This window comes from Theobroma umbraticum, unplaced genomic scaffold, assembly GCF_002168275.2.
Source record: "Theobroma umbraticum cultivar Fairchild unplaced genomic scaffold, ASM216827v3 scaffold_51.0, whole genome shotgun sequence".
In the NCBI taxonomy this organism is placed as follows: Eukaryota; Viridiplantae; Streptophyta; class Magnoliopsida; order Malvales; family Malvaceae; genus Theobroma; species Theobroma umbraticum.
Genome location: NW_018397260.1, coordinates 5071417 through 5094893, shown reverse-complemented (window position 1 = coordinate 5094893; position 23477 = coordinate 5071417). Strand labels below are relative to the sequence as shown.

Genomic DNA, 23477 nt, shown 5'->3' with positions numbered 1-23477 from the left:
GTATAATAGATGTGATATGTGCGTGCTCTTCTCGTAGGGTTCAAGGAATTCCTGTCCATTATGATCAAGTAGGAATATCCTGTCAACCTCGATTTGTGATATATTCATATTCATATATTAAAACCCTTCAAAACCACAGCAAACGGTAGGCTGAATAGCTTTCTGCTTTCTGGTTAACCAAACTGAAGAACATCATGACTAAATGGTCCCCTAAATCTGGACAACTTTGGCTTATAATTAAATCATCTGATGTGAACCAGAAGGAAAATTTACAAATGTTACATTTATATGTCCTAACTCCTAAACTGTGTAAAAAATGGGAAAAAATACCTTAATTTTGATTGGCTTCCTGCAGGTTTACTGTATTAGCTGTAAGACCAATAAATAATACCCTAAAGTATCATTTCGAAGTTGAGAGTGCCAATAAAGAGTGAAAATTTTGATAGTGCAATAAGAAACATACACTTTTTAAACTTTTTAATGTACAAAAATCACAGTGTAAGGTCATTTGTGTGGATTTGACTGAAACACCAATAGAATTCAGTCTTTTTGTGACCATGCTCGCTGGTCCTACAGTTTGTTTGCCTTGCATGCAAGTTGATGCTTTACTCCTAAGCAAATTGATGATGCATTTAGTTGCAAACTTTACAAGTAAAATTTCGTTTTCCCTACAATTTTTCTTTCTTCAGGTAGAAAATAATTAGAACATTTATCAATGGGCTATAATAGAATGAGAACCAGAAAAATCGGAAAGCTACAATGATCCCCAGAAGAAGTGCATGCATCACCTAGCAAGTCACGAAATGAAGCTCCAAAAACTGCCTCTTCTTACTCTCTGTCACATTAGTTCACTGCTGCTCGTCTCAGCTCAGTCCACTGATCAGCCTCCGTTCTCATGTGACTCATCTGATCCACTAACCAAATCCTACCCTTTTTGCAAAACTACACTCCCCATAAACCAAAGAGTTCAAGACCTGGTCTCCAGACTTACATTAGATGAGAAGATATCTCAACTTGTTAACTCAGCTCCCCCTATTTCAAGACTGGGCATCCCTGGCTATGAATGGTGGTCTGAAGCCTTACATGGCGTAGCCTTTGTGGCCAACATAAGCCAGGGTATCCGTTTCAATGGAACAATTCAATCTGCCACCAGTTTTCCTCAAGTCATCCTCACTGCTGCTTCCTTTGATCCTTATCTTTGGTACCGCATTGGTCAGGTAAGTCCTATAACTAATACTCTATATGTCTATTTTTTTAGTATCCCCTCTATCTTTTTAATAAGAAAACTAGTTAAATTAGAAATGCATAACTTAAAAGAACGAATTGTTTTTTCCTCTTTGCATTATTCATTTTCATTTTATGACTACTAGCAGGCTATCGGAATAGAAGCTAGAGGAATATATAATGCTGGACAAGCAAGAGGCATGACATTTTGGACGCCAAATATTAACATATATAGGGATCCAAGGTGGGGAAGAGGGCAAGAAACACCTGGTGAGGATCCGTTGGTTACAGGGAAATATGCAGTGTCATTTGTAAGAGGAATACAAGGCGACTCTTTTGAAGGAGGGAAGCTTGGTGAGAATCTTCAAGTTTCAGCTTGTTGTAAGCATTTTACCGCTTATGATTTGGATAACTGGAAAGGAATCAACCGATTTGTCTTTGATGCAAATGTAAGTGTGACTTCCAAAGTTTTTTAACTTAAATTTTGACTTTATTATTAGTATTTGTTTGTTTTGCTGGATTCCATTCTGGCCCTAAGTGCATGAGCAATTGAATATTGATCTGCTACCTTTGCTTTTTTTATTCTGGATTTTAGGTAACCATACAGGATTTAGCAGATACATATCAGCCTCCATTCCAGAGTTGCATACAGAAAGGGAAAGCCAGTGGGGTAATGTGTGCTTATAATCGTATTAATGGAGTTCCCAACTGCGCAGATTACAATCTCTTGTCCAAAACAGCCCGAGGACAGTGGGGTTTCGATGGGTAAGAAAATTGAATAACATTAATGAGAAGTCTTTGCCTGTTAGAGATAACAATGACAATAATACAGAAAACTATTCAAGGTCATTCAGAAAGATGATTCTGTGCTAGGTTTCAAATTATTCAGGTACATCACCGCAGACTGTGATGCTGTCTCCATCATTTATGATGAACAAGGATATGCCAAAGAACCGGAGGACGCTGTAGCTGATGTTCTTAAAGCTGGTATGTAAGGGGTCAGCAGTTTATTGTGAACTCTGTATTCTAAGCCTGTGCTAGTGCTATTGTTTTCATCATCTAGATTATGCTTGTTTTGAACATCAGAAGCAAAGACAATTTGGTACTAAAAATTAGGAGAGTACGCTCAAGAAATAGATTATACTCCGGCTATGGTCCTAGTTTATTATGAATGCTGATAACAGCATCTGAAAATTTTAATCAATGAATTTTACAGGAATGGACATTGACTGTGGTGAATATTTGAAGAACTACACCGAATCAGCTGTCAAAAAGAAAAAAGTGTCTGTAACTGAAATTGATAGAGCCCTCCACAACCTTTTCTCAATTAGAATGAGGCTGGGACTTTTCAACGGCAATCCAACTAAACAGCCTTTCGGCAACATTGGTTCAGACCAAGTCTGCTCCCAAGAACACCTGAATCTTGCCCTTGAGGCTGCTCGCAATGGCATTGTCCTTCTTAAAAACACTGACAGACTCCTTCCACTTTCAAATACAAAAACTAATTCTCTTGCTGTAATAGGCCCTAATGCCAATTCCACAGAAACGCTTGTTGGAAACTATGCTGGCCCTCCTTGCGAACCTATTACACCATTGCAAGGATTGCAAAGTTATATCAAGAACACCAACTATCACCCAGGTTGTAGTACAGTTAATTGTTCTTCTGATTTAACTGATCAAGCAGTAAAGATGGTGGCAGGAGCAGACCAGGTGGTACTAGTAATGGGATTGGATCAAACCCAAGAGAGGGAAGCTCATGATCGTGTAGACTTGGTTCTTCCCGGAAATCAACAGAAGCTGATTTCTAACGTTGCAAGAGCTGCAAATAAGCCTGTCATTCTGGTGCTACTTTGTGGAGGTCCAGTAGACATAACCTTTGCCAAGAATGACCAAAACATTGGAAGCATTATATGGGCTGGCTATCCAGGTGAAGCTGGAGGACAGGCGTTAGCCGAAATTATTTTTGGTGATCACAACCCAGGTGAACTTTCATTTATAAAGCTTGTGGGATAATATTACTTGTCTTCCTTTGCATTATAAATAATAATGCAATTATGGTATGCGTCATATTTCCATGCAGGAGGGAGATTGCCGATGACTTGGTATCCACAAAGTTTCATTAAAATACCAATGACAGACATGAGAATGCGTCCTGAACCATCTTCAGGTTATCCTGGACGTACTTACAGATTCTACCAAGGGCCAAAGGTTTTTGAATTTGGCTACGGGCTCAGCTACTCAAATTATTCTTATGAAATTCTCCCTGTAACACAAAACAAGGTCTATCTAAACAATCAGTCAATAGACAAAATGGCTGTGGCATACAAGTCAGTTTCAGAGATGGGAACAGAGCTCTGTGAAAAGAGCAAGTTCCCAGTCACAGTAGGAGTTCAAAACAATGGTGAGATGTCAGGTAAGCACGCGGTGCTGCTGTTTGTGAGGCAAGCAAAGCCTGGCAATGGGAGACCAATGACACAGCTGGTTGGATTCAACAGTATTGATCTGAAAGCAGGGGAAAGAGCTGAAATTAAATTTGAGTTGAGCCCTTGTGAGCATCTTAGTAGTGCAAATGAAGATGGTTTGATGGTGATAGATGAAGGGTCCCATTTCTTGAGCATTGGAGACAAAGAATCAGAGATTACAGTCGCTTTCTCATCTGATACTAGTGGCGGAGCCGCATCAAGGCAGGAGGGGGCTATTGTCCTCCCAAGAATTTTGAAATTGTTTTACATATGTTCATTGCTATGCATATTGTTTTGAAATAAATCTCCTGAAATGAATTAATGGGCCTCCCCAATTCAATTTCTAGTTATAACTCAGATGCCAGTGCTAGCAATCATCCAAAAACTTGATTAACACATTTCATTAAGGTTTCAGTGTAATTTCATTCGTTCTATGTTCAAAGAATCACACTGCAATACCTTGCAAAGCTGCCAAAAAAGGAGAAGCAGAATTGAGGCACTCAGGAACAGAGTTAGCCAATTTTTATTAAGAGTTAAAGATTAAAAAGAATAAAAGTTAAAATTTTTTTAAAATTAATGTATTAAACTTAATCATTAATAATCAAAATATTTATAATAAGTAATAATTTTATATAATAGGTAAATAAAAAAAACTTATAATAGTGCTTTAGAAAAATTTTGTTTAATAATGACAATATTTTTCTTAATATAAATAACTAAATTATTTGTAAGAAATTTATAATCCATTTTGTTTCAAAGTCATGTCTTTTTCAATATAAACGACTAAATAATTGATATAATTAATATTTAATATTCTTATTTTATTATATTTAAGTTTATCATACTAAATATGAAACTACAATGTATAAAATATAAACAGTTCAATACGATATATAAAATTAATAATTTATTTTTATACTCAAAATAATTTTCTTTTAATTAAATATAAAATATAAAACACATTAAAAACATATGCTCAAGATAATTTTTTCTTATATAATTAAAATTAATAAAAAATAATATATTGATAAAATTTTAAACAATAACAAATAATGTAATGTTAGAACTTATATTGAAGAATTACATATATAATAATTTTTTAATTTTTAAAAAATTAAAATAATTAAAAATAAAATTCATATAACAGAAAAAAATCATGACAAGTAGAAAATATAACCTATATAATAAAAAAAATATGGTTGATGATTTGTAGAAATTTTAAAAAAATATATATAGAAACTTAAAACATATGAACAAAGAGAATAGAATTAAAAAAATAAATAAATAAAAATTAAATAAAAACTTTATTTTTTTATAATTTCATAATACAAAGATAAATAAGAAAAGAGGAAAAGATGAGTGGAGAACTTAAAAAATTAAAAAAAATAAAAATTTAAGTAAAATTGAATGAAGCTTGTAAAGTTATTTTTATTATTATTTTAATAATATTAATTATTTAATAAAAATTATTTTACAAAATTATTAAAAAGTATATGATATATAAAAAATATTAAAAATTTTGAAGTGTCATGGCCCCACATTTCAAAGGGACGTTTTGCCCCTTGAGGCAATGTATAATAACACTTAGCCAGCAAGATGTAAATGTAAAATTAAAACCTACTTATCTTCTTTAATTAGAACTATACTTGTGTTTGTCGTCTCTAAACATAGGATGAGTAAGTTTTAACAGGGTCAGGCTTAGGTTATACGTATGTATTCATTTTTGTAATCTGCCATGCCATATGGGAGTTAGCAAATACTATAGAAATCAATCCTCCATCAAAGTGTTTCTCATATATTATCTATCTATCTGCCGTTTCTTTTTTCAATGTATTCTTCAGCTTTTGCCTTTTTAAAATACAGTAATATGTTTTGAAGCATGAGTCAAAGTGGACAATTGTTTATTACCATAATTTGGTCACAAGATTTGAGGCGATTGGTGTGGATCCGGTCGTTAAAGAAGCATATCTGAATGACTGTAGCGTTATTAGAGCATATTATTAAAGTTTTTTTTTTTCCTCTCTATCGTATTTGCCAACAAATATAGTTTGTTTACGAACTTTTATTAATATTAAAAGTGTTGCTATTTTATTAGGCAGGCAAGGGTGGGAAACGGGAATCCCATGAAACAATTGATTGGGTTCCACAAAGTGAATCTGAAGGTAGGAGAAAGGGCTGAAATTGAGTTTGAACTTAGCCCTTGTGAGCACCTTAGCAAAGCCAATGAAGTTGGTTTGAGGGTTATAGAAGATTGTGGAAAACAAAGAGTATGAGATCACAATCATCGTCTGAACACAAGTAGGGGGGTCTGGCAAATTCAGCCACTTTGATAACAAACAGTCGCTACCTAATTTGAGTAGAAACAACCCAAGCATGGCTAGATAGCAATTTCCAACTAGCCACTAGACAAATACATGTTAGCCAGAGCACTTGAGTCATTCATGTATTAGTTGCAAATCCAGGCATTCCAATTTCCTAAAAAATAATCAGCTCTAGTGATAATGGAATTATGACACTAATGGCACTTGAACTAGCATTCAAATTTTTTATTTTGCCTCTAAGCAAGAATTTCCTTCCATGTGAACCCCAGATATGATTTTAGATTATGTAGTCAATTCACCAAACTCTATTAAGTCTGTTTGCTGATCAATTTGCACAATCAACCACGTGCCCAATGAGAATAATGCACAACACAGAATGGTTGGGAGGTATTCCACAATCATCATCTTAAAAATCTTTCAATTGTGGTGTATTTGATACAATGACAAGGATTATAAACAGAACCAGAGTACAAGTATAGGCTATTAATATATCAGATTCCCTAGCGACAGAGCAATAGGTGACACTTACTGCACTATTGTTCCCTCGAAAGGTTGCAACAACAAAACCTGGGTCATTCCCTGTGTTCCACGTCATGGCTGGGACTGTTACCTCACGGGTCCCATCTGGGTGACTGTGATCACTAAATTCATGTGTGTGAGCACTAAAAATAATCCTACAAATAAGAGGAAGGGAGCAATTGATATCACAACATAAAATGAACTTGAATGCAAATTCTGGAACACATTCTCCTTAAGCTATGGACAATGCTATAACAAGAATGCAAAGTGAAGAAACTCGAGCAGGAAAAATCATAGATTTCAAGGAGAGGATAGAAGACAATATGCTTCACTGCCAAAGTTTAAAGGATAGTTACTTTATCATCATTACTTTCATGCCAGCAGCCATATCTAATATCAAAGATGTCTGGAGGGAATAATGAGTTCTATCGTATCATATTCAATTTGCCCGAATTTAGTTTAGTCAACATGTAATCCACCAAAGAAGCATTTTGAAACGCATTAGAGTAGTTCCAAGCATACAATAATCCCCAACAAAAGGGAAAAAGGGGCAAACGAATTGTTATCAGTAATTGAAGTTCAGCCACAATTGCTAACTGCAAATAATAGGAAGCATACATACAATTAGGTGACAATAGAAAGGGCAAAGATAAAGCAAGCAAAAAATTAGTTGCAGATTCTGTAAGGAATGCTTACCTAGGTTTAAGAGCATGAAAAATGTATTCAGTAGCATTTGGCGGCACAGTTTGTGATAGATCATAAGGCCCACTCGCAGAAAAGTTGCTGAAGGAAAAGATTCAACAATTTTTAAGAGAATATTTGGCAGCAGAAGTGAAAAACTATAAACTTTACAAAGTAAAATTCAGTTTACATGCATAGCCCAGAAAGTCTTTACACTGTTGACAGGATCAATAAATACCATGATATCCAGATCTCAGAAAAATGGGTAAAACTAAGCTTAAATTCTTTTATGTAACAGCATTATTCATTGCATTGATCTCCCATGATCCCATCAATAAAAGATGGTCTCGACCAAACATGATCAACTAGGTAGTAGAGAAATGTGGTTTCAGTCCATAATAACTTTGCCATGGGAACTAAATATAAAGGCAGTAGGTTCAATACCATGCCATTATCTTCCAATTCAACTGAAATGCATCTTTTAACATGTAGGGAATAATTTCACTCAAGAAATGGAAGGAAACTTCTAAAGTTAAATCCACGATACACAAGCCGTATGGAGAGTGCAGACTGATGAGATATAGTTACCTGCTCTCTATGAAATTTGAACTATGTCCTGATGGATGAATGGTAGACTTGAAAGCACTACCTTCCCTAGAATAGGTGTTTCCTGGCCGGTACAAAGGAAAATGAAGTACTAGCACTGGTCCAGAACCAGATGTCATAGCATTTTCTCTCCACCCAAAGTCATAGGACAGCTCCCTAGACATGCCAGACTCATCCTTTGTTTCAGCTGTGCTTTTTGTTTTCATTTGTAGATCTACACTTTCCCTTTCTATTACCTTCTCAACACCAAACCTAAGCTTATTATTACCACAAAGCAATGCCACGGCATTAAGTGAAACAAAGCTGATATTGCTAATTTCAAAAGCACCACATCCTGATGAATCCAATCCCGGAAAATTCCTAGCTACCCAATTAACAGACTTTGCATCAAGATCACAACACTCTCCAACATCCCTGTCACCAAGAATAACATGTAAAGGGAGTTCAAGAAACGGTCCCAATATCTGATCAAACTGATGAAACACCGATAACCATTTACTTCTTGACAACTCCGACCCTTTAGCAGAAACATCTCCTAAGACTAGTAGCATATCAGGCTTCAAACTCTGGAAAGATTTCTGCATTGCGTATTAGTAAACAATATTATCTTTTCATTCAAAGTTTCAAAAATAAAAATACAAAACTTTAGCCTCCATTGGTGCTTCTTCTGCTACTTGTTTTTTGCTTGCGGAAGCAAAAAATGTGATCAGATGCAAAACCAAGTAATACTTTAAAAAAAAAAATTAATTCTGTGAACAGCTAAATTTATAATATTACATATTTATATAGAACAACCATATTTGAATGTATGTCCCAATTTAACTATTTCCAATCTTTAATAAATATAATTTTGCATTTTACCAAATGCAACTTTCAGATAAAAAAAAAGGAAAAAATCAATTGAAAAACCAAATGCCAACAGCAACAATCAAACAAAGTCTTGTTGTAATGAACTTATAGAAATACAAATTCTGTATCTCTCTATCTAGAATCACCTCAAACAAGAGATGTTCCCTTAAAAATTCGATGCACCCAGAAAACAATATCAATAAAGAAGACCACTTTGACTAAATGTATGAGATACAAAACTCTTAAAACTTTCAAACTGCTTAAAGCAAACATGGTAAAAAAGAAGAATGACCTTGAAAAACTTGGACATGTAATAATCTCTGAAATAGAGGTTGACAAAACCAGCTTCAGAGCCAAGCAAAAGCAAGTTGGCGACCATCATAACCTTAAGATCCTCGGGCGAACCATCTTCGTTGCCGACATGTTCACCGGGATGGTTGGTGGTGTCAGGCAGGTGCTTGCAAGATGGAAATGAGACCCGCTCCTCATAGACTATAAAAGCAGAGATTATTATTACAGGCAACAAAGACCTCCAAGCAACTGCTACCATTGTCCTCGGTTCTTCTCTGTTGTGAAGGGATTATATCATATGGGTTCGCCATTGTTACTGTTGTTGACCACGAAACTCATTGTTAAGAACAGTAAATCGAAACAATCCTCCAAGGGGTTACTACTTGGGTGAAAACCGCAAACAAACAAAAAAAAACCCTTCATGGCTAGTGACTAGCTGGAAAATTAGGCCCAAGTCTGTATACTAATAAATGGCCCATATAAACCCTAAAATAAATACTAGAATTAAATAAAGAAAGTAAGAAATATAAGAAAGAAAGAATCGATTTTCATTTCATTTCATTTTTTTTTTACCAAACATAATTTTAGAGAAATAAATCAGACCTTTCCATTGATAAAAAGACTTGTCATTAAAGTTTAGTTACTAATAGTATTGCTTCTTAGCTTGAATTAAAGTTTTATTGTGCTCCATACCTTTTTTATTTTATTTTTATTTTCATTTGTTGTTCCTTGGTTGTCCTGACTTCGTAGCCAAACTAGGAAACCACGGGGGCGAAGGTGAGGTGCAATAACACTACAACTACATCTTTGTCAAAGCACAGCACTAGCATGCATCTTCCTTTGTTCATCATGTGATGTGTTTGGGAGAATATGATTGGTGTCTGTTTTACATAAAGCCAAAGTGGATTTGTTTTATACTACTTCATTAGCAACGCCAACATCAATCCAATCTTGTACTTTGTTATACTTCCTCAACCTTACCACACCTGTACCAGTCTTAGCCTCCATTATTATTTATTTATCCACATCCTCGGTCCAGGGCTGGGGGGTTCTGCCTCTTACCTCCTCTGTATCACTTAACTATAAGATAAAAGTTTCAATTTATTATCACATCATTCCTCTTTGAATAAATATATATAAGTTTTGTTTTAAACTAGTTTAAAATTAATAATAAAAGATTATTTTGTGAGCAAATAATGAAATATTCCGAGAAATTAATCTATTTTTATGATTATAAACCGATTATTAATGAGTACTTTCTTTTATTGGTTTAGCCAACGTGTTGCAAGAATTGATAAGTACAAAGATCAATTCAAAACAGTAACCTCAGAACTTAATGAAAAACACTGTACTTTACCAAATTTTGAAGTAAAAATTAACTATGTGTAAACTCCAGAACTATCAGCAGTACCCGAGAATAAATATCAAGGGCTTCAGCTAAAACTTGGCCAATCTCACCGACTCTTTTTAATTCTGACCACCAGTTTGAAATCCCAGGGAACCTATAAACAACAGGGCTTAGCCTGGGCACCAGAGACTCATTGCACGTGACAAATCGTATTGCAACAACAATTATTCAGCACAATTAATTCAAATTAGGAATGGGTTTTGACATTTTTTTATTTATACAGACAAATAAAAAAAGTAATGGCTGTGACCTCATTACCTTGACCAGACTATTTACAGACAAATAATTTTGGTATGAGCTCCATTTTTTCATTGATCTACTTGATGGTTATGCATCATCGAGAGCTTAAGGGCTTGAACTCAGGCCCAAGACTCGGAAGCTGTATGGGTTGTCTATTTTATCAAATCATGGATGCTGACCCAGTCAACTCGTCCGAGTAGGAGATAACTCCAAACCTCGACTCACATGGCAAGGCTAGGGTTGGCTTTTTTTTTTTTCTTTTCCTGCGCTCCTGTTGGCCTAATAATCAGATTCTTATTAAAAATACTAAATAGACGCTTACCAAACAGAGCGTGCCCCACCAAAAATTATATAGGTTAGTTTAGTCACGCCGCGGAGCACTGTAATTTTTTTTTATCTCTGAGCGGTTAAAAAATTTTACGGCTAAGTGGGAGTCTGTCATTATGATTTACTTTTTTCAACCTTTAAACTCCTTTCTTTTAGCTAAATTCCAATATGCTTATCCTTTTCGCATTGATTGTTATCTGCTTAAAAAAGGTTTGCTAATCTCATGCCTGGAAAAGTTTCACAGTTACGAAAATACCCTTTTATTTCTCATCTAGTGCATATTAGGCATTGTCATCTTCATTTCTTTTGCATAATGAAGATCTATTATTCCCTTTTGCCTCAACTAAAATAGTTAGATATATACAACTTATATTCCTTTTCGAAACTAGAAAGGCATCGTCTTTCTTCTTCTTTACTTTTTTTGTCATGATAATTTTGATTTTGGGTAATAGAATATGATAATATTAATAAATTAACTTTTTTAATTAAAAAATTAATTGATGACGATTTAATTTTGATATCAAATTACTGAATTCAACCAAAGTTGACAAAAAAAAAAGATTATCTAGAGTTCTTTGCTTATATGGATATTAAATTTTAGCCATCAACATCAACTCATGGGTCAATTTCTACCCCTAATTTATTCAAGCAGCTATAGTCCATATGCATTAACTAGTAATATAGCTAGCAGTTAAGGATTCCTTCCTCTTTTTCTTTTTGTTTTCAAATAAAGGGAACAAAGGCATATAGTTTTCATGCTTTGAATCTTAAAGGTTATGATTTGAGTACGTTTATTGATATGAAAAAGTCAAATGATTCTCTAAACATTGACATCAAATGAGGACATAATAGTAATTTTGATTGACATGCATTAAAAATGGTCACTTTTTTATTTTGCAAGTCATGGCAGATGACTCATGATTCATGACCATTAAACTCTTTTTACCCTCTCTTTTTAATGATTTTATTTCTTTATTTATTTTCTTTTCCCTTTTTTTGTTTGTTGGGTTACTTGAAAGATTCATGAATCATTTCATGGTGAAGGCAAGCATTTATAAATACAGTAGAAAAGGGGAGAAGGATTAGTTTTTTAGGGGACGTAATTTTGCCAAAAATCGAAGGGGATTAGAGAGAAAAGAAACTAAACTGTAAATTGTTCTTTGATTCTTTTCCTGAAACTTTGAGCAAAAAAGTCCCAACACTGCCACGCGCCTGACCATTGCGTGTACCCACGACCCAATCAATAGTGGCAGTTTCGTAAATATGGGACGCCATCGGCCACACATGGGAGAAACAGCAAAAACACCTAGGTGTCATGTGATAGGACGGTGACGTACCCTTCGCCTAGGAACGCACGTGGGAGTGCGATTGGCTGCCATAGACTAGCCTCCGGCTTGACGAAATTAACCCTCGACAACACCGAAAATGGCAGGTTCTCGTCACCATAATATGTGTCACAATAAAGCTTCTCCCCAGGTACAATTGTCCCGATGATCACGTGGCGTTCCCGTGGACCCCATCTTATTTATGTAAAATCAACTCCCGTTAGCACAGGATTCTTCCCTGTGAGTACGATACACGCAAAACAAACCACACAGCTAATTCAACAATCCTCTCTTTTTCCTCAATTCCCAACATTACCCCTAATCCGTATCCCAAGATCTTCTAGTCTGTCCGTTCAAATAGAGGGTTTTTTAAGTAAATTCGTTTTCATAGGAAGGATAAATAAAATTAAGAAATTTTTTAAAAAAGAAAGGAAAAAGGCTTGGGTTTATTTTTTTGTATTTTATGAAAAGATGACGGGGAAATAATTAAACGGTGAACGGAGAAAAAATTGGCCGGGTAGATGGGCTGGTTATTTCCTATATAAACCCGTTCTCTCCCTTTGGATATTGCATTCCATTTCCAATAGAGAAAGAACTTCTCCCTTCATTCTCTCTCTTTCTCTCTCTCTCTCTCTCTCTCTCTCTCTCTCTCTCGATTTTTTCTCTAATCTCTCTATCTCTCTTTGGCACGATACTTTCTCTGCAGCTCTCAAGAGGTAAAAAGAATAAAAATTAAAAAAATTACAGAAAAGGAAATTCTCTCTCTCAACTGATTGTTTTCCTATTTTTTTTAGAAGTTTTGGGGATTTACTTATTTCGAATATTGGAAAAATGTTGAAGGAATGAAATTAGACGTTGTTGAATCGAAGATCACAGACTTTGACCTGTGGATTAACGCATTGTTTGGATAACCTATCTTTGACGTGTTTTAACAAGTTATTAGGTTTTCTTATTTTGATCTGCGAAAGGTTTAAGCATGTGGGTTTTTTTTTTAATTCGCGGATTTAAGAGGAGATGATTGAAAATGGAGCTAAAGCGTTTAAAAGTTATGCTTGTTTAAAACCCTAGGTTTTTTATTGGACTAGGGGGTTTCGATCTGGCGGTGATTTGAGGTTAATTAGGTGAAACTATTATGTGCTTATCGAGATTAAGCTTAGGTTATTCTAAGTTTAGGGATCTTACGATTCTCTTTAAGTTCGGATTGGGGTTATTTTTAAAATTTGAAGTTAGTTAGGGTTGGGGGCGGGTGAAGTTCTTCAGTTTTTGCAGTAATGTTCACATTGCATACAATTAGGTGAAATTATTTGCTTGGTGTGAGTACTATAGATTGTCTATTGTTATTGATTGAGTTTAATTGCGCCTTCGAAAGTAATTTTGTTGCCTTATTGTGATTGCTTACGTTTTATTTTTTGTTAGGTATTTTTTGGAATGATTTTGATGCATATTGTGATTTAGACAATAATGGTAGATTTGGTAGGTTTTTTAAATTTGTTTATTGATGATAAAAGTTATGTATATGTACCTGGATGTGTTGATTTGGCAGTCAAACTGGCTGTCATTTGGTTTTCGTTTCACTATTAAGGTTTGCATACTTTTTGGTTGGAAATACGTGCAAGTACACATTGCCTTGTTTCCTAAATCTAGTCTCTCTGTTTTTTACCAGATGTGCAACTTGTGTTTCTTTACTGGACTTTGTTTGCTTAAGCTACCTTGCTTTTAGAGGTATCTTTATTAGTTTTGCTGATGATTCTTTACTATATGTACAGTTTGGTATGTCATGCGCTTTTTTTGCTGAAACGAAAACGCAACTAGACCCAGCTACATTGTGTTGGAATAGTCATATAGCTTGTATGCATTTATATATGAAATGGGCTCCCGAGGAAGACTATTATTTGATCTTAATGAACCCCCGGCCGAAGACGATGAGGAGAGTGATCGTGCTGCCTGCTTCCAGCCACAAAAGGCACTTCCATCTGCAAATCTCCATGCTTCTGGCATGTTTATGACACCAGCAGGTCCTCAAGGAATAGTAAATAACAATGCTTTCTCACATGCATCATCTGGTTCAGGTTTTCAGCCTTTTATTCGACCTAAAGTTTCTCCTTACCCTGAAGTAGGTGTTGAACCCAAGGGGGCAGGAGATCAGAATTCCAATTTGGCATCATCATCTTCAAAATCAAATAACATTGGTGAGACAAAAGCACATGCAGCAGCTTCCTCTGTTCTGGGTCCTGGAAATGCTCAAGCTGTGGAAAGAGAAGAAGGTGAATGGTCTGATGCTGAGGGTTCTGCTGATGCATATGGAAATATTAGTTTGCGTGAAGAGGTAAAAGCTTCACAAGAGCAAGGTGTACCAGAAGTGATGGACTGTAGTGCTTCAGTTGTGAGTGTTGAAAGTGTTAGTGCCATTGAAAAGAGTCATTCTCCATTAAGAATGGATCAAAATCTGAATGATCAGAAAGGCAACAACAGTCGAAATTCAGAAGGCAATGGTAAAGGTGATATATCCATTGATGATCAAGAAGATCCTGGCTTGGTGCCAAAACAAAGAGAAGTTAAAGGTATTGAAGCTAGTCATGCACTTAAGTGTGCAAATAATCAAGGAAAGAGGAAGATAGACCAACAGAAAGAAGCAATGCTGGGAAAGAAACGCAATAGGAAGACCATGTTTCTTAATTTGGAAGATGTCAAACAAGCTGGCCCTATAAAAACTTCTACTCCAAGGAGGCAGAACTTTCCAACGCCAGTTACTACTCGTACTGTGAAAGAAGTCCGTTCTAATGAACGTGTTGGAGAAAAGCAAGGTCAGCCTATAAATGAGGATCAGAAGCAAGTGGATTTACCATGTACCGAAGGAAGCAATCCTACAGTGGAGTCATGTGATCCTAAATCTGAATGTAATGGAGATACAAATTCTGGACTACTTGCCAGGCTTAGGAGGTTAAATACTGACAGTGATGTTTCAGAGGCTCATCTACCACCCATTCCAAGACAGAGTTCATGGAAGCAACCTATAGATTCAAGGCAGCTCAAGAATTCACCGTTTTCTAACAGAAAGCCAGCTCCAATCAGCCAAAGCTCTGTGGATTCAAAGATGGTAAACAAGAAACATCTTCCTTCTAAAAAGGCAACTGCTACTGGTACATCATATCAAGACACATCTGTGGAGCGTCTTATACGAGAGGTGACCAATGAAAAGTTTTGGCATAACCCAGGTAACATATATGTTTATGGATAGCCATTGACTACTTCTGAACTTCTTGAATCCAGATATTCATATTCCTTTTTTTCCTCCTGCTTGCTTTTACAGTTTTTTATTATTTTTCTCATGTCAGTTATCCATGTCCCTCCAATTATCACTCTATGAGAATGGTAACGCTCAGAGGACATGGAAGGTGATGAGATGTATATTTTTATTCTGAAAGCTGGCTTTGAATTGTACTGTTGCTGCTGATTTATTTGCAATATCTATTGGCAGTAGTTCTCATGGTCTGGTAACTTCTGAGAGAATTTTTGTTGTAGAGACTATTCATGTTGCATATCTGCAGGGGTTTCCTAGTTTACTCATTTACTCAATTGACCCTTGAAGTGGAATTGTGTGTTTAATGGAATTTTTTGTAATTGAAGAGCCATTGAAGTGTTTATAGTTGGGCACATGCATGTTGCAAGAGATTTCCCTGGGTACATATTCTTTATTTAACTACTATTTTTTAAGTCTTAGAAATTGAATATTATTAAATTGAGCCTCAATAATTCGTAGGACTTCTGAAGCCTTTGATGCACAATATTTTAAAAGAAGGCATATTTAGTTAATGCTATGTAAAATATGTGATCATAACTATTTCTTTCTTCCTTTCTGGCCTGGTACCTTTTGAAGATTCATTCATGGATTCCTTAAGCAACATAACTGATTTTGTGAAGCAATTGAAGAATTTATACTTTTATCCTTTTTTCTTTGGTTGGCAGTGTCGATGTTGTATTTGATCATTTCTAGGTTCTATGGTAGTAATCACCGTGTCTTGATAGTGTTGTTAGTTTTGAGGGTTAACTTCTACTCGTCTCTATCTTGTTTGTTTTTATCTTCTCATCTGTTGATTTATTAAATTTTTGCATCAGAGGATACTGAACTCCAGTGTGTTCCCGGGCGGTTTGAATCTGTAGAAGAATATGTCAGAGTATTTGAGCCTTTGCTTTTTGAGGAATGCCGTGCACAACTGTACAGTACATGGGAAGAGTTAGCTGAATCAGCTTCAAGAGACACGCATATAATGGTCCGTATCAAAAACATTGAAAGGCGAGAAAGAGGTAAGGATGCCTGATAAGTGATTACACTTATTAGTATACATTTTTGTAGTCTTTATCTGTAGTTTATAAAGTAGTTACTGTAGGTGATGGTGTTTATTAAGTTTGACCATTAGTTTTGACTTGTGATTCTGCATAACTTTTTGGTTCCAGAGTAGAAATGATGACAAGTACTTTTGGGATCGAGAGTAAATGTTCTGCTGGTTTCATTAATTGATGGAAAATTTCCTTTTGTTGTTTTAGGATGGTATGATGTGATAGTTCTTCCTGCTAATGAGTGCAAGTGGGCATTTAAGGAGGGTGATGTCGCAGTTTTATCAGCCCCAAGACCTGGATCAGGTATAATAGTGGAATATGACTAATTTCCTTTTACATTTATTTAGGAATAAATTACAGATTCATGTATATCTTAAGAATGTCTATTTCTTGTATAAAGCAATTAGAACCAAGCGGAACAACAGCACATCCATCGAAGAAGATGAGGAGGCTGAGGTCGTTGGACGTGTGGCTGGTACTGTTAGGCGACACATACCCATTGATACTCGTGACCCTCTTGGTGCAATCCTTCACTTTTATGTTGGAGATTCATATGATTCAAACAGGTAATTAGAGAAATATTACTTCCTCATTGATGTTGTGTGGTTTTGAAAGCACTTGTGTCCTAAGGCTTTTGAACTACCTTTGATTAATGCAAAGATTAGCCAAATTTCCACAAGCACTAATTTTCCCCCATTTGGTATTTTAATGTCAAAATAAAATCTTAATTTTTACAGCAAGGTTGATGAAGATCATATTCTGCGGAAACTTCAATCCAGGGTTATCTGGTATCTAACTGTACTTGGCTCTCTTGCAACTACCCAGCGTGAGTATGTAGCTTTGCATGCATTTTGCCGTCTTAATTCCCAGGTACTTTTTTTTTTTAAAAGATTCGTGTGGCTAGATGTAGTCCTTGTTGCTTGATGCGTCTTACTAGGGTTAACAAAGTTTCTCTTGTTCACAGATGCAAAATGCAATCCTTAAACCGAGTCCAGATCACTTTCCAAAATACGAACAGCAAACTCCAGCTATGCCTGAATGCTTCACACCAAATTTTGTGGATTATTTGCATAGGACCTTTAATGGGCCTCAGCTTGCAGCAATCCAGTGGGCTGCTACACATACAGCGGCAGGAACAAGTAGTGGGGTCACAAAGAGGCAAGAGCCATGGCCTTTTACTCTTGTTCAAGGGCCTCCTGGAACAGGTAAGACACATACTGTCTGGGGGATGCTAAATGTCATCCATCTGGTTCAATATCAACAGTACTATACCTCTTTGCTTAAGAAATTAGCACCTGAGAGCTATAAGCAAGCCAATGAGAGCAATACTGACAATGTTGCAATGGGATCAATTGATGAAGTCCTTCAGAACATGGACCAGAATCTTTTCCGCACCCTTCCAAAACTCTGCCCAAAACCCAGAATGTTAGTTTGTGCTCCTTCTAATGCTGCAACTGATGAGCTTCTTGCACGTGTTCTTGATCGAGGATTTATTGATGGTGAGATGAAAATCTACCGTCCTGATGTGGCCCGAGTTGGGGTAGACTCTCAAACACGGGCTGCCCAGGCAGTTTCTGTTGAGCGGAGAACTGAACAACTTCTGCTCAAGAGTCGTGAAGAAATTTTAGGGCATATGCACACGTTAAGGGGTCGTGAAGCTATGTTATCTCAGCAGATAGCTTCTCTTCAAAGGGAACTTACTGCTGCAGCTGCTGCTGTTCGGTCCCAAGGATCGGTAGGTGTTGACCCTGATATTCTTGTTGCTCGGGACCAGAACCGTGACGTATTGCTACAAAACCTGGCAGCAGTTGTTGAAAACAGAGATAAGGTTCTAGTTGAGATGTCTCGCCTTCTCATTTTAGAAGCCAGGTTTCGTGTCGGTAGTAACTTCAACTTAGAAGAAGCCCGTGCTAACCTTGAGGCAAGTTTTGCCAATGAGGCTGAGATTGTTTTCACTACTGTCTCAAGTAGTGGTCGTAAGTTGTTCTCTCGCCTTACCCATGGTTTTGATATGGTTGTCATTGATGAGGCTGCTCAAGCCAGTGAAGTTGCAGTACTTCCTCCCCTTTCTCTCGGTGCAGCAAGATGTGTACTTGTTGGGGATCCCCAGCAGCTTCCTGCAACAGTCATCAGTAAGGCTGCTGGGACCCTCCTATACAGTAGAAGCCTTTTTGAAAGATTCCAGCAAGCAGGATGCCCGACTATGTTGTTATCTGTGCAATATAGGATGCATCCGCAAATTAGGGATTTCCCTTCTAGGTATTTTTACCAAGGACGTCTTACTGATAGTGAAAGTGTTGCCAACTTACCTGACGAAGTTTACTACAAGGACCCTTTACTTAAACCTTACTTATTCTACGATATTACGCATGGCCGGGAATCCCATAGAGGTGGATCCGTTTCTTATCAGAATGTGCATGAAGCAATGTTTTGTTTGCGCTTGTATGAGCACCTACAGAAAACTGTAAAATCTTTGGGTTTGCCAAAAATCACAGTGGGTATAATCACACCATACAAGTTGCAACTAAAATGCCTACAACGTGAGTTTGAGAGTGTTATAAAATCAGAGGAAGGAAAGGATCTATATATTAATACCGTAGATGCTTTCCAGGGCCAGGAACGTGATGTTATTATTATGTCTTGTGTGCGTGCCTCAAGTCATGGGGTGGGCTTCGTTGCAGACATTCGTCGAATGAACGTTGCTCTTACTCGTGCTAGAAGGGCTTTGTGGGTATGAGTTCTTTCTTCTAATTTTCTATGCTATCACATTCTAGCTCAGGTCATTCTCCAACTGTTTGATGTTGTGTTTATTTTCTTGTATTAACATTGATGTTTGAACAGGTTATGGGTAATGCCAGTGCGCTGGTGCAATCTGATGACTGGGCAGCCTTGATTGCCGATGCCAAAGCTAGGAAGTGTTATATGGACATGGATTCTCTTCCCAAAGACTTCCCAAAAGAGTTACTCTCCAATTGTTCAGGGCCAAGGGGACTTGGTTACCCTCCATCACAAGGTAAGGTTTCTAATATGAGGGGTTTAAGATCTGCTGGACCAAGACACAGATCATTAGATATGCACATGGACTCCAGGGCAGGAACACCATCAGAAGATGAAGACAAGTCTGGCACATCTGTAATTTCTAGGAACGGGAATTATCGGCCATTTAAGCCACCAACGGAGACTTCTTTGGATGATTTTGATCAGTCAGGTGATAAATCTAAAGATGCCTGGCAATATGGTATACAGAAGAAGCAAAGTTCTGCTGGTGTTGTGGGAAAAAGAGATTCCTAGCCATTGATTGTTTGTCTGCAAATTGTTTGTGCACAGAAGAGCCTTGGAGAAAAACTTTATTTTTAATCCTTGTGGTGTATGCTCTTGGCTCCACAAGGATTGAGTGCAGTAGCTCTTGATCCGTTCAGCTATACACATCATGACAAGTTGGTGATGGACTTGTGTCTGATAATTGCTGTAAGATGAACAAAATGAGCAGATTCGCAAGGGGCACCGATGAACTTTTGCTCAATTCTGGCTACTTTGTTAAAAATGTGCATGTGAAATTGATTCCTGCGATTTCTTGCAAGGAGGTGGATAATTTTTGGGCAAGGATGTATCATTCCCTAGATCCACCAGCTTACAGGCTTCAAAGGTAAGAAATAAATCATCATCATCAGGCTAAAGTTGTGGACATTAACTTTTAATCTAAAGTTTTATTTGTGATCATTAGGGTTGTTTTACATATAATCTATGGTGTGTATTCCAGGAATTGAATGCTGGCATGAGGATCGTTCTGCCCCTCCAAGATGTTTAAACTAGACAATGGAGAGCAAATTGTCCCTTTCTGCCATTACATGGATGAAGTCTTTGATTGATACAGTTGGGCAAATCATCCTAGGTTTTTTGTGCCCATTGACATTAATATCGTTCTCCACAATGTGCAGCTGACTCGTCAGTTTGGGGATGTGTTCTTTCAGATCAGTCACATTGGAAGGATGCTTTGTACATGATTAAATTTGCAAATGCTTGCAAATTCTTGAGGACGACTAGGGAAGGGGGTGTTTATTGTAGAATCAACACAGTTGAAAGCTGCTGTGTACATTCTTTGAACACGCAGGTGCACTATGGTGACTTATTTTGAGGTCTGCAAAATTCATACGGGGTTGGTTAACTGAATATTCTTTCTTTTGTTCCTTTTTTCGTTTTTTCTTGTTCGTTGTTGTCTAAGGCAAAGACTTAGGTAGAATCACTTTCCTCCAAAATTCTGTACAGAGACAGAGAGAAGGAAGAATAGTACAGAATTTGTATAAGGAAATCTCATACGATAGGGGTATTTCCTCAATTATGACGTTAACTGACTTTGTACATACACCTTCAACTGTGGAATCATAGAATTCTTTCTCATCTCTCGTCGCTGTCTATTTTTGTTCTCCAACTTGTTGAAAACGATAAAGAATGCAACAATAAAATAAAATGATCATCTCCATCTGGGATGATGTAGCGTAGGGTGAGCCTAAGGTAATGGGAAAAATTAATAATATTATGAGCAATGGACAACATCACATGCTCAAATTTAAAAGTTTGAACTAGCCACTAAACAAATAGGATGACTCCTTGCTCGTTGCTGTAGGATACTGTTTGTCCTTTTACTCCTCAGGCACGTGCTTTGTACGCCTTACCGACAGGACTGGAAAGCTGGTGGGTGCCACGAAAATGTCTCAATGCTCTAAGCTTTGCTGTCAAAGGGAAAACCAAAAAAGTAAAAAAAAAAATGGAATACCCCAACTTAACCAAGCGCTCTTAAAAGACTTGTGGATACTAAAGATAAAAACAGGCGTCCGATGGGATCTGAAAATCTTCAAAGGGCATTCGTGACCTATTACTATAATCATTTTTTTATAATCTGATAATATCTATGATCGTATCCTTGAGCTTTCCTCTGTCTGCTTTCCCAAACATTTTTATATTATCTCACAAAATGTCAATTCCACCCTCATTTATATCATCTCACAAGTTGGTTACTGGTCATATTTCTTGGCCTCCCTAAGGTTGATTCTGACATGTACCACTCACCTAGATGTAAACACCCCTGTTTTCTACCATGGTGACCCAAGAAAGTCCAAACCATAAAATGATCATAATTTTACTAAATTTGTACGACTATTCCACAAAACAATAGATTAAAAAACCAAAAGGAGGGGGATTAAAAGGAGCCCAAATTTCCCGGTTTCTTGATTCGATTGCATATGAGTGGATCCAAGTAATATTCCACCAAAAACTCTCCTAAGCAACCACCTCACCATTCCTATTTCTGAGGGATACCCTTTTCTGGGGTTGAGTTGACTCTTTCTATGTGGTTTTTACCATCTCAGTTTGCACCCTCCCAAGCTGTCTCTCTCTATTTGCCTTCTGAAGATCCGTCCTTATTCCATTATCCTTGAATTGCTCAGGTTCGTTACCCTTTTTTGTTTGCCATAAATGCTGCATACTTTTTGGTCTTTGGATCTTGACATCTTGTTTACTTTCAACTGCAGAAATTTTCTGTTATCTTTTCCTTCATATTTAAGCTCGTTGGACTCTTTCATATCAAGTAAACTAAATCTGCGGGTTAAATTTGTCATCGACGTGACTTGAACCCTGTGCTCATCGTTGGTTTGAAATGTTTTCGTTGAATTGTTTCAGTCCCAGATGCACAACTCTATGCCACATTAGATTATTTTCTTCTTTGCTTGGACCAACAAAAGAAAAGAGAGGGAGGGGGGGAAGGTAAGTTAGCAAAGCTTATGTTAATGTCGATCGAAGTTGATCCCAGTACCTACGCGTTTATGTCTTGCTATAGAAGATAATTAACTTAGAGAAGGGCTCGACCTTTTTGGGTTTGCAATCCAGAAGTCGATCCCTTTTACATGGTTGCAGCGCACTTAGAAGTAGAGTGTGGTTAAAGTCACTTAGTTAATCAAACGGATCATTCACTAATTGCAGTAATTTTGTTTCCTATTATGGATGGTTGGTAGAAATTGCTATGGTCCAAAGAGGACCTACTGAACTATCCCCAGATACAATTAATTGGGAAAGAATGGAAGAGAAGAAACTAAAAATGGTTCCACTTGTCTATCTTTGGCAAGAGAACTGCAATCTGGTCTGCTATTTCACACTGTGACAAAGATGGTCTCTTAAGGATGTAAAGGGAAAAAAAAAGAAAAGAAAAGACACTGACAAAGAAAAGCTGTAGTACGAAGCAGTCTGATGCTAACTGTTGTTATGAATAGTTAAGGCAGGGTTGACAAACATATGTAAACGAAGAAATATATGCTAAGCATATCTGATAATTTTGAATTCGCATTTCATTTTTACAAAAATGATGCAATATGAAAAGTTTATTCAGCTTTGGTGGGAGAAGAAAGTTATTTCACACATCTGCATCCTTCATGATCTTATGCGATTTCTCATTTTCTTGAAAATAAGATATGATTTTTACTTTTTCTTATACAAGCTTGCACTTGGAACACAAATTGTGGATCTAGTGAGACTGAGATTGATGATACTACAATTCTGAAGCATTTAACTGTTAATATACAGTGAGACATCTATTGAACTATGAGTGCGGGTTTAAAGAAATCTTCTTCAAATGGCTGTGAGAAGTCTCTTACATATGAAGAGCAGCAGTCAAAGGTATCTTCTGTTGATATGATCCCCTATCGCTGGTATCTCATAGGTTTCATTTTGGCCTAGATAGATTTTGGGAGTTGAAGCATGAAAATGCTACTTGGATGTTGCGGAGTGTAAAGTTGAACCTTTTGATATTTGCAGATTAATGAGATAAGAAGGTTGATAGGACCATTGCCTGAGAAGTTGGCCATTTATTGTTCTGATGCAGCCATTGCAAGATATT

General features: G+C 36.7%; 4 protein-coding genes across 10 annotated transcripts in view; 3 read left to right on the top strand and 1 right to left on the bottom strand.

The window, feature by feature from the left end:
- Positions 1–737: 737 nt before the first annotated feature.
- Positions 738–4038, top strand: LOC110416761 (putative beta-D-xylosidase 7). Its single transcript, XM_021428831.2, has 6 exons — positions 738–1217; positions 1374–1673; positions 1820–1989; positions 2114–2211; positions 2441–3205; positions 3305–4038. Exons 1-6 carry the CDS (start codon positions 780–782, stop codon positions 3982–3984), a joined length of 2451 nt encoding a protein of 816 aa, XP_021284506.1. The 5' UTR covers positions 738–779; the 3' UTR covers positions 3985–4038.
- A 2437-nt stretch (positions 4039–6475) lies between these two features.
- LOC110416762 (uncharacterized) lies at positions 6476–9279 on the bottom strand. Its single transcript, XM_021428832.2, is given in 6 exon segments — positions 6476–6517; positions 6519–6681; positions 7223–7309; positions 7796–8391; positions 8955–9231; positions 9233–9279. Coding segments are annotated over 6 exon segments (1182 nt in total). The 5' UTR covers positions 9265–9279; the 3' UTR covers positions 6476–6490.
- Positions 9280–12812: 3533 nt separating this feature from the next.
- Positions 12813–20991, top strand: LOC110416215 (putative helicase MAGATAMA 3). Of its 2 annotated transcripts, XM_021428117.2 has the most exons (10): positions 12813–12969; positions 14020–14268; positions 14371–15468; positions 16370–16558; positions 16799–16894; positions 16992–17157; positions 17329–17461; positions 17556–19322; positions 19433–20237; positions 20352–20991. In XM_021428117.2, the coding sequence occupies exons 2-9, from the start codon at positions 14121–14123 to the stop codon at positions 19880–19882; spliced, it is 4047 nt and encodes a 1348-aa protein (XP_021283792.1). In that variant the 5' UTR covers positions 12813–12969; positions 14020–14120; the 3' UTR covers positions 19883–20237; positions 20352–20991. The 2 variants fall into 2 exon arrangements, with proteins under 2 accessions (XP_021283792.1, XP_021283790.1); XM_021428115.2 differs by having other exon boundaries at positions 14020–15468.
- Positions 20992–21646: 655 nt separating this feature from the next.
- The window catches only part of LOC110416589 (uncharacterized), a 4345-nt gene continuing 2514 nt past the window's right edge, over positions 21647–23477 (top strand). The window contains exons 1-5 of one of the 6 annotated variants that reach the window (XM_021428607.2): positions 21655–22035; positions 22120–22175; positions 22268–22351; positions 23165–23257; positions 23396–23477. The exon at positions 23396–23477 is cut by the window's right edge and continues 95 nt beyond it. In XM_021428607.2, coding sequence (XP_021284282.1) covers positions 23183–23257; positions 23396–23477 — 157 coding nt within the window. In that variant the 5' untranslated portion in view covers positions 21655–22035; positions 22120–22175; positions 22268–22351; positions 23165–23182. Of the gene's footprint in view, positions 22036–22119; positions 22352–23078; positions 23258–23395 lie in introns of all 6 variants that reach the window. The other 5 variants (XM_089783534.1, XM_021428608.2, XM_021428606.2 and 2 more) reach the window with 5 other exon arrangements.

Bases quoted from the DNA above. Each gene is read 5' to 3' on its own strand.
- LOC110416761 (XM_021428831.2), top strand. From the start codon at position 780: ATGCATCACCTAGCAAGTCACGAAATGAAGCTCCAAAAACTGCCTCTT. The intron at 1,218-1,373 runs GTAAGTCCTATA...GACTACTAGCAG, and splicing joins TTTGGTACCGCATTGGTCAG to GCTATCGGAATAGAAGCTAG. The intron at 3,206-3,304 runs GTGAACTTTCAT...ATTTCCATGCAG, and splicing joins TTTTGGTGATCACAACCCAG to GAGGGAGATTGCCGATGACT.
- LOC110416215 (XM_021428115.2), top strand. From the start codon at position 14,121: ATGGGCTCCCGAGGAAGACTATTATTTGATCTTAATGAACCCCCGGCC. The intron at 16,559-16,798 runs GTAAGGATGCCT...TTGTTGTTTTAG, and splicing joins CATTGAAAGGCGAGAAAGAG to GATGGTATGATGTGATAGTT. The intron at 19,323-19,432 runs GTATGAGTTCTT...ATGTTTGAACAG, and splicing joins GTGCTAGAAGGGCTTTGTGG to GTTATGGGTAATGCCAGTGC.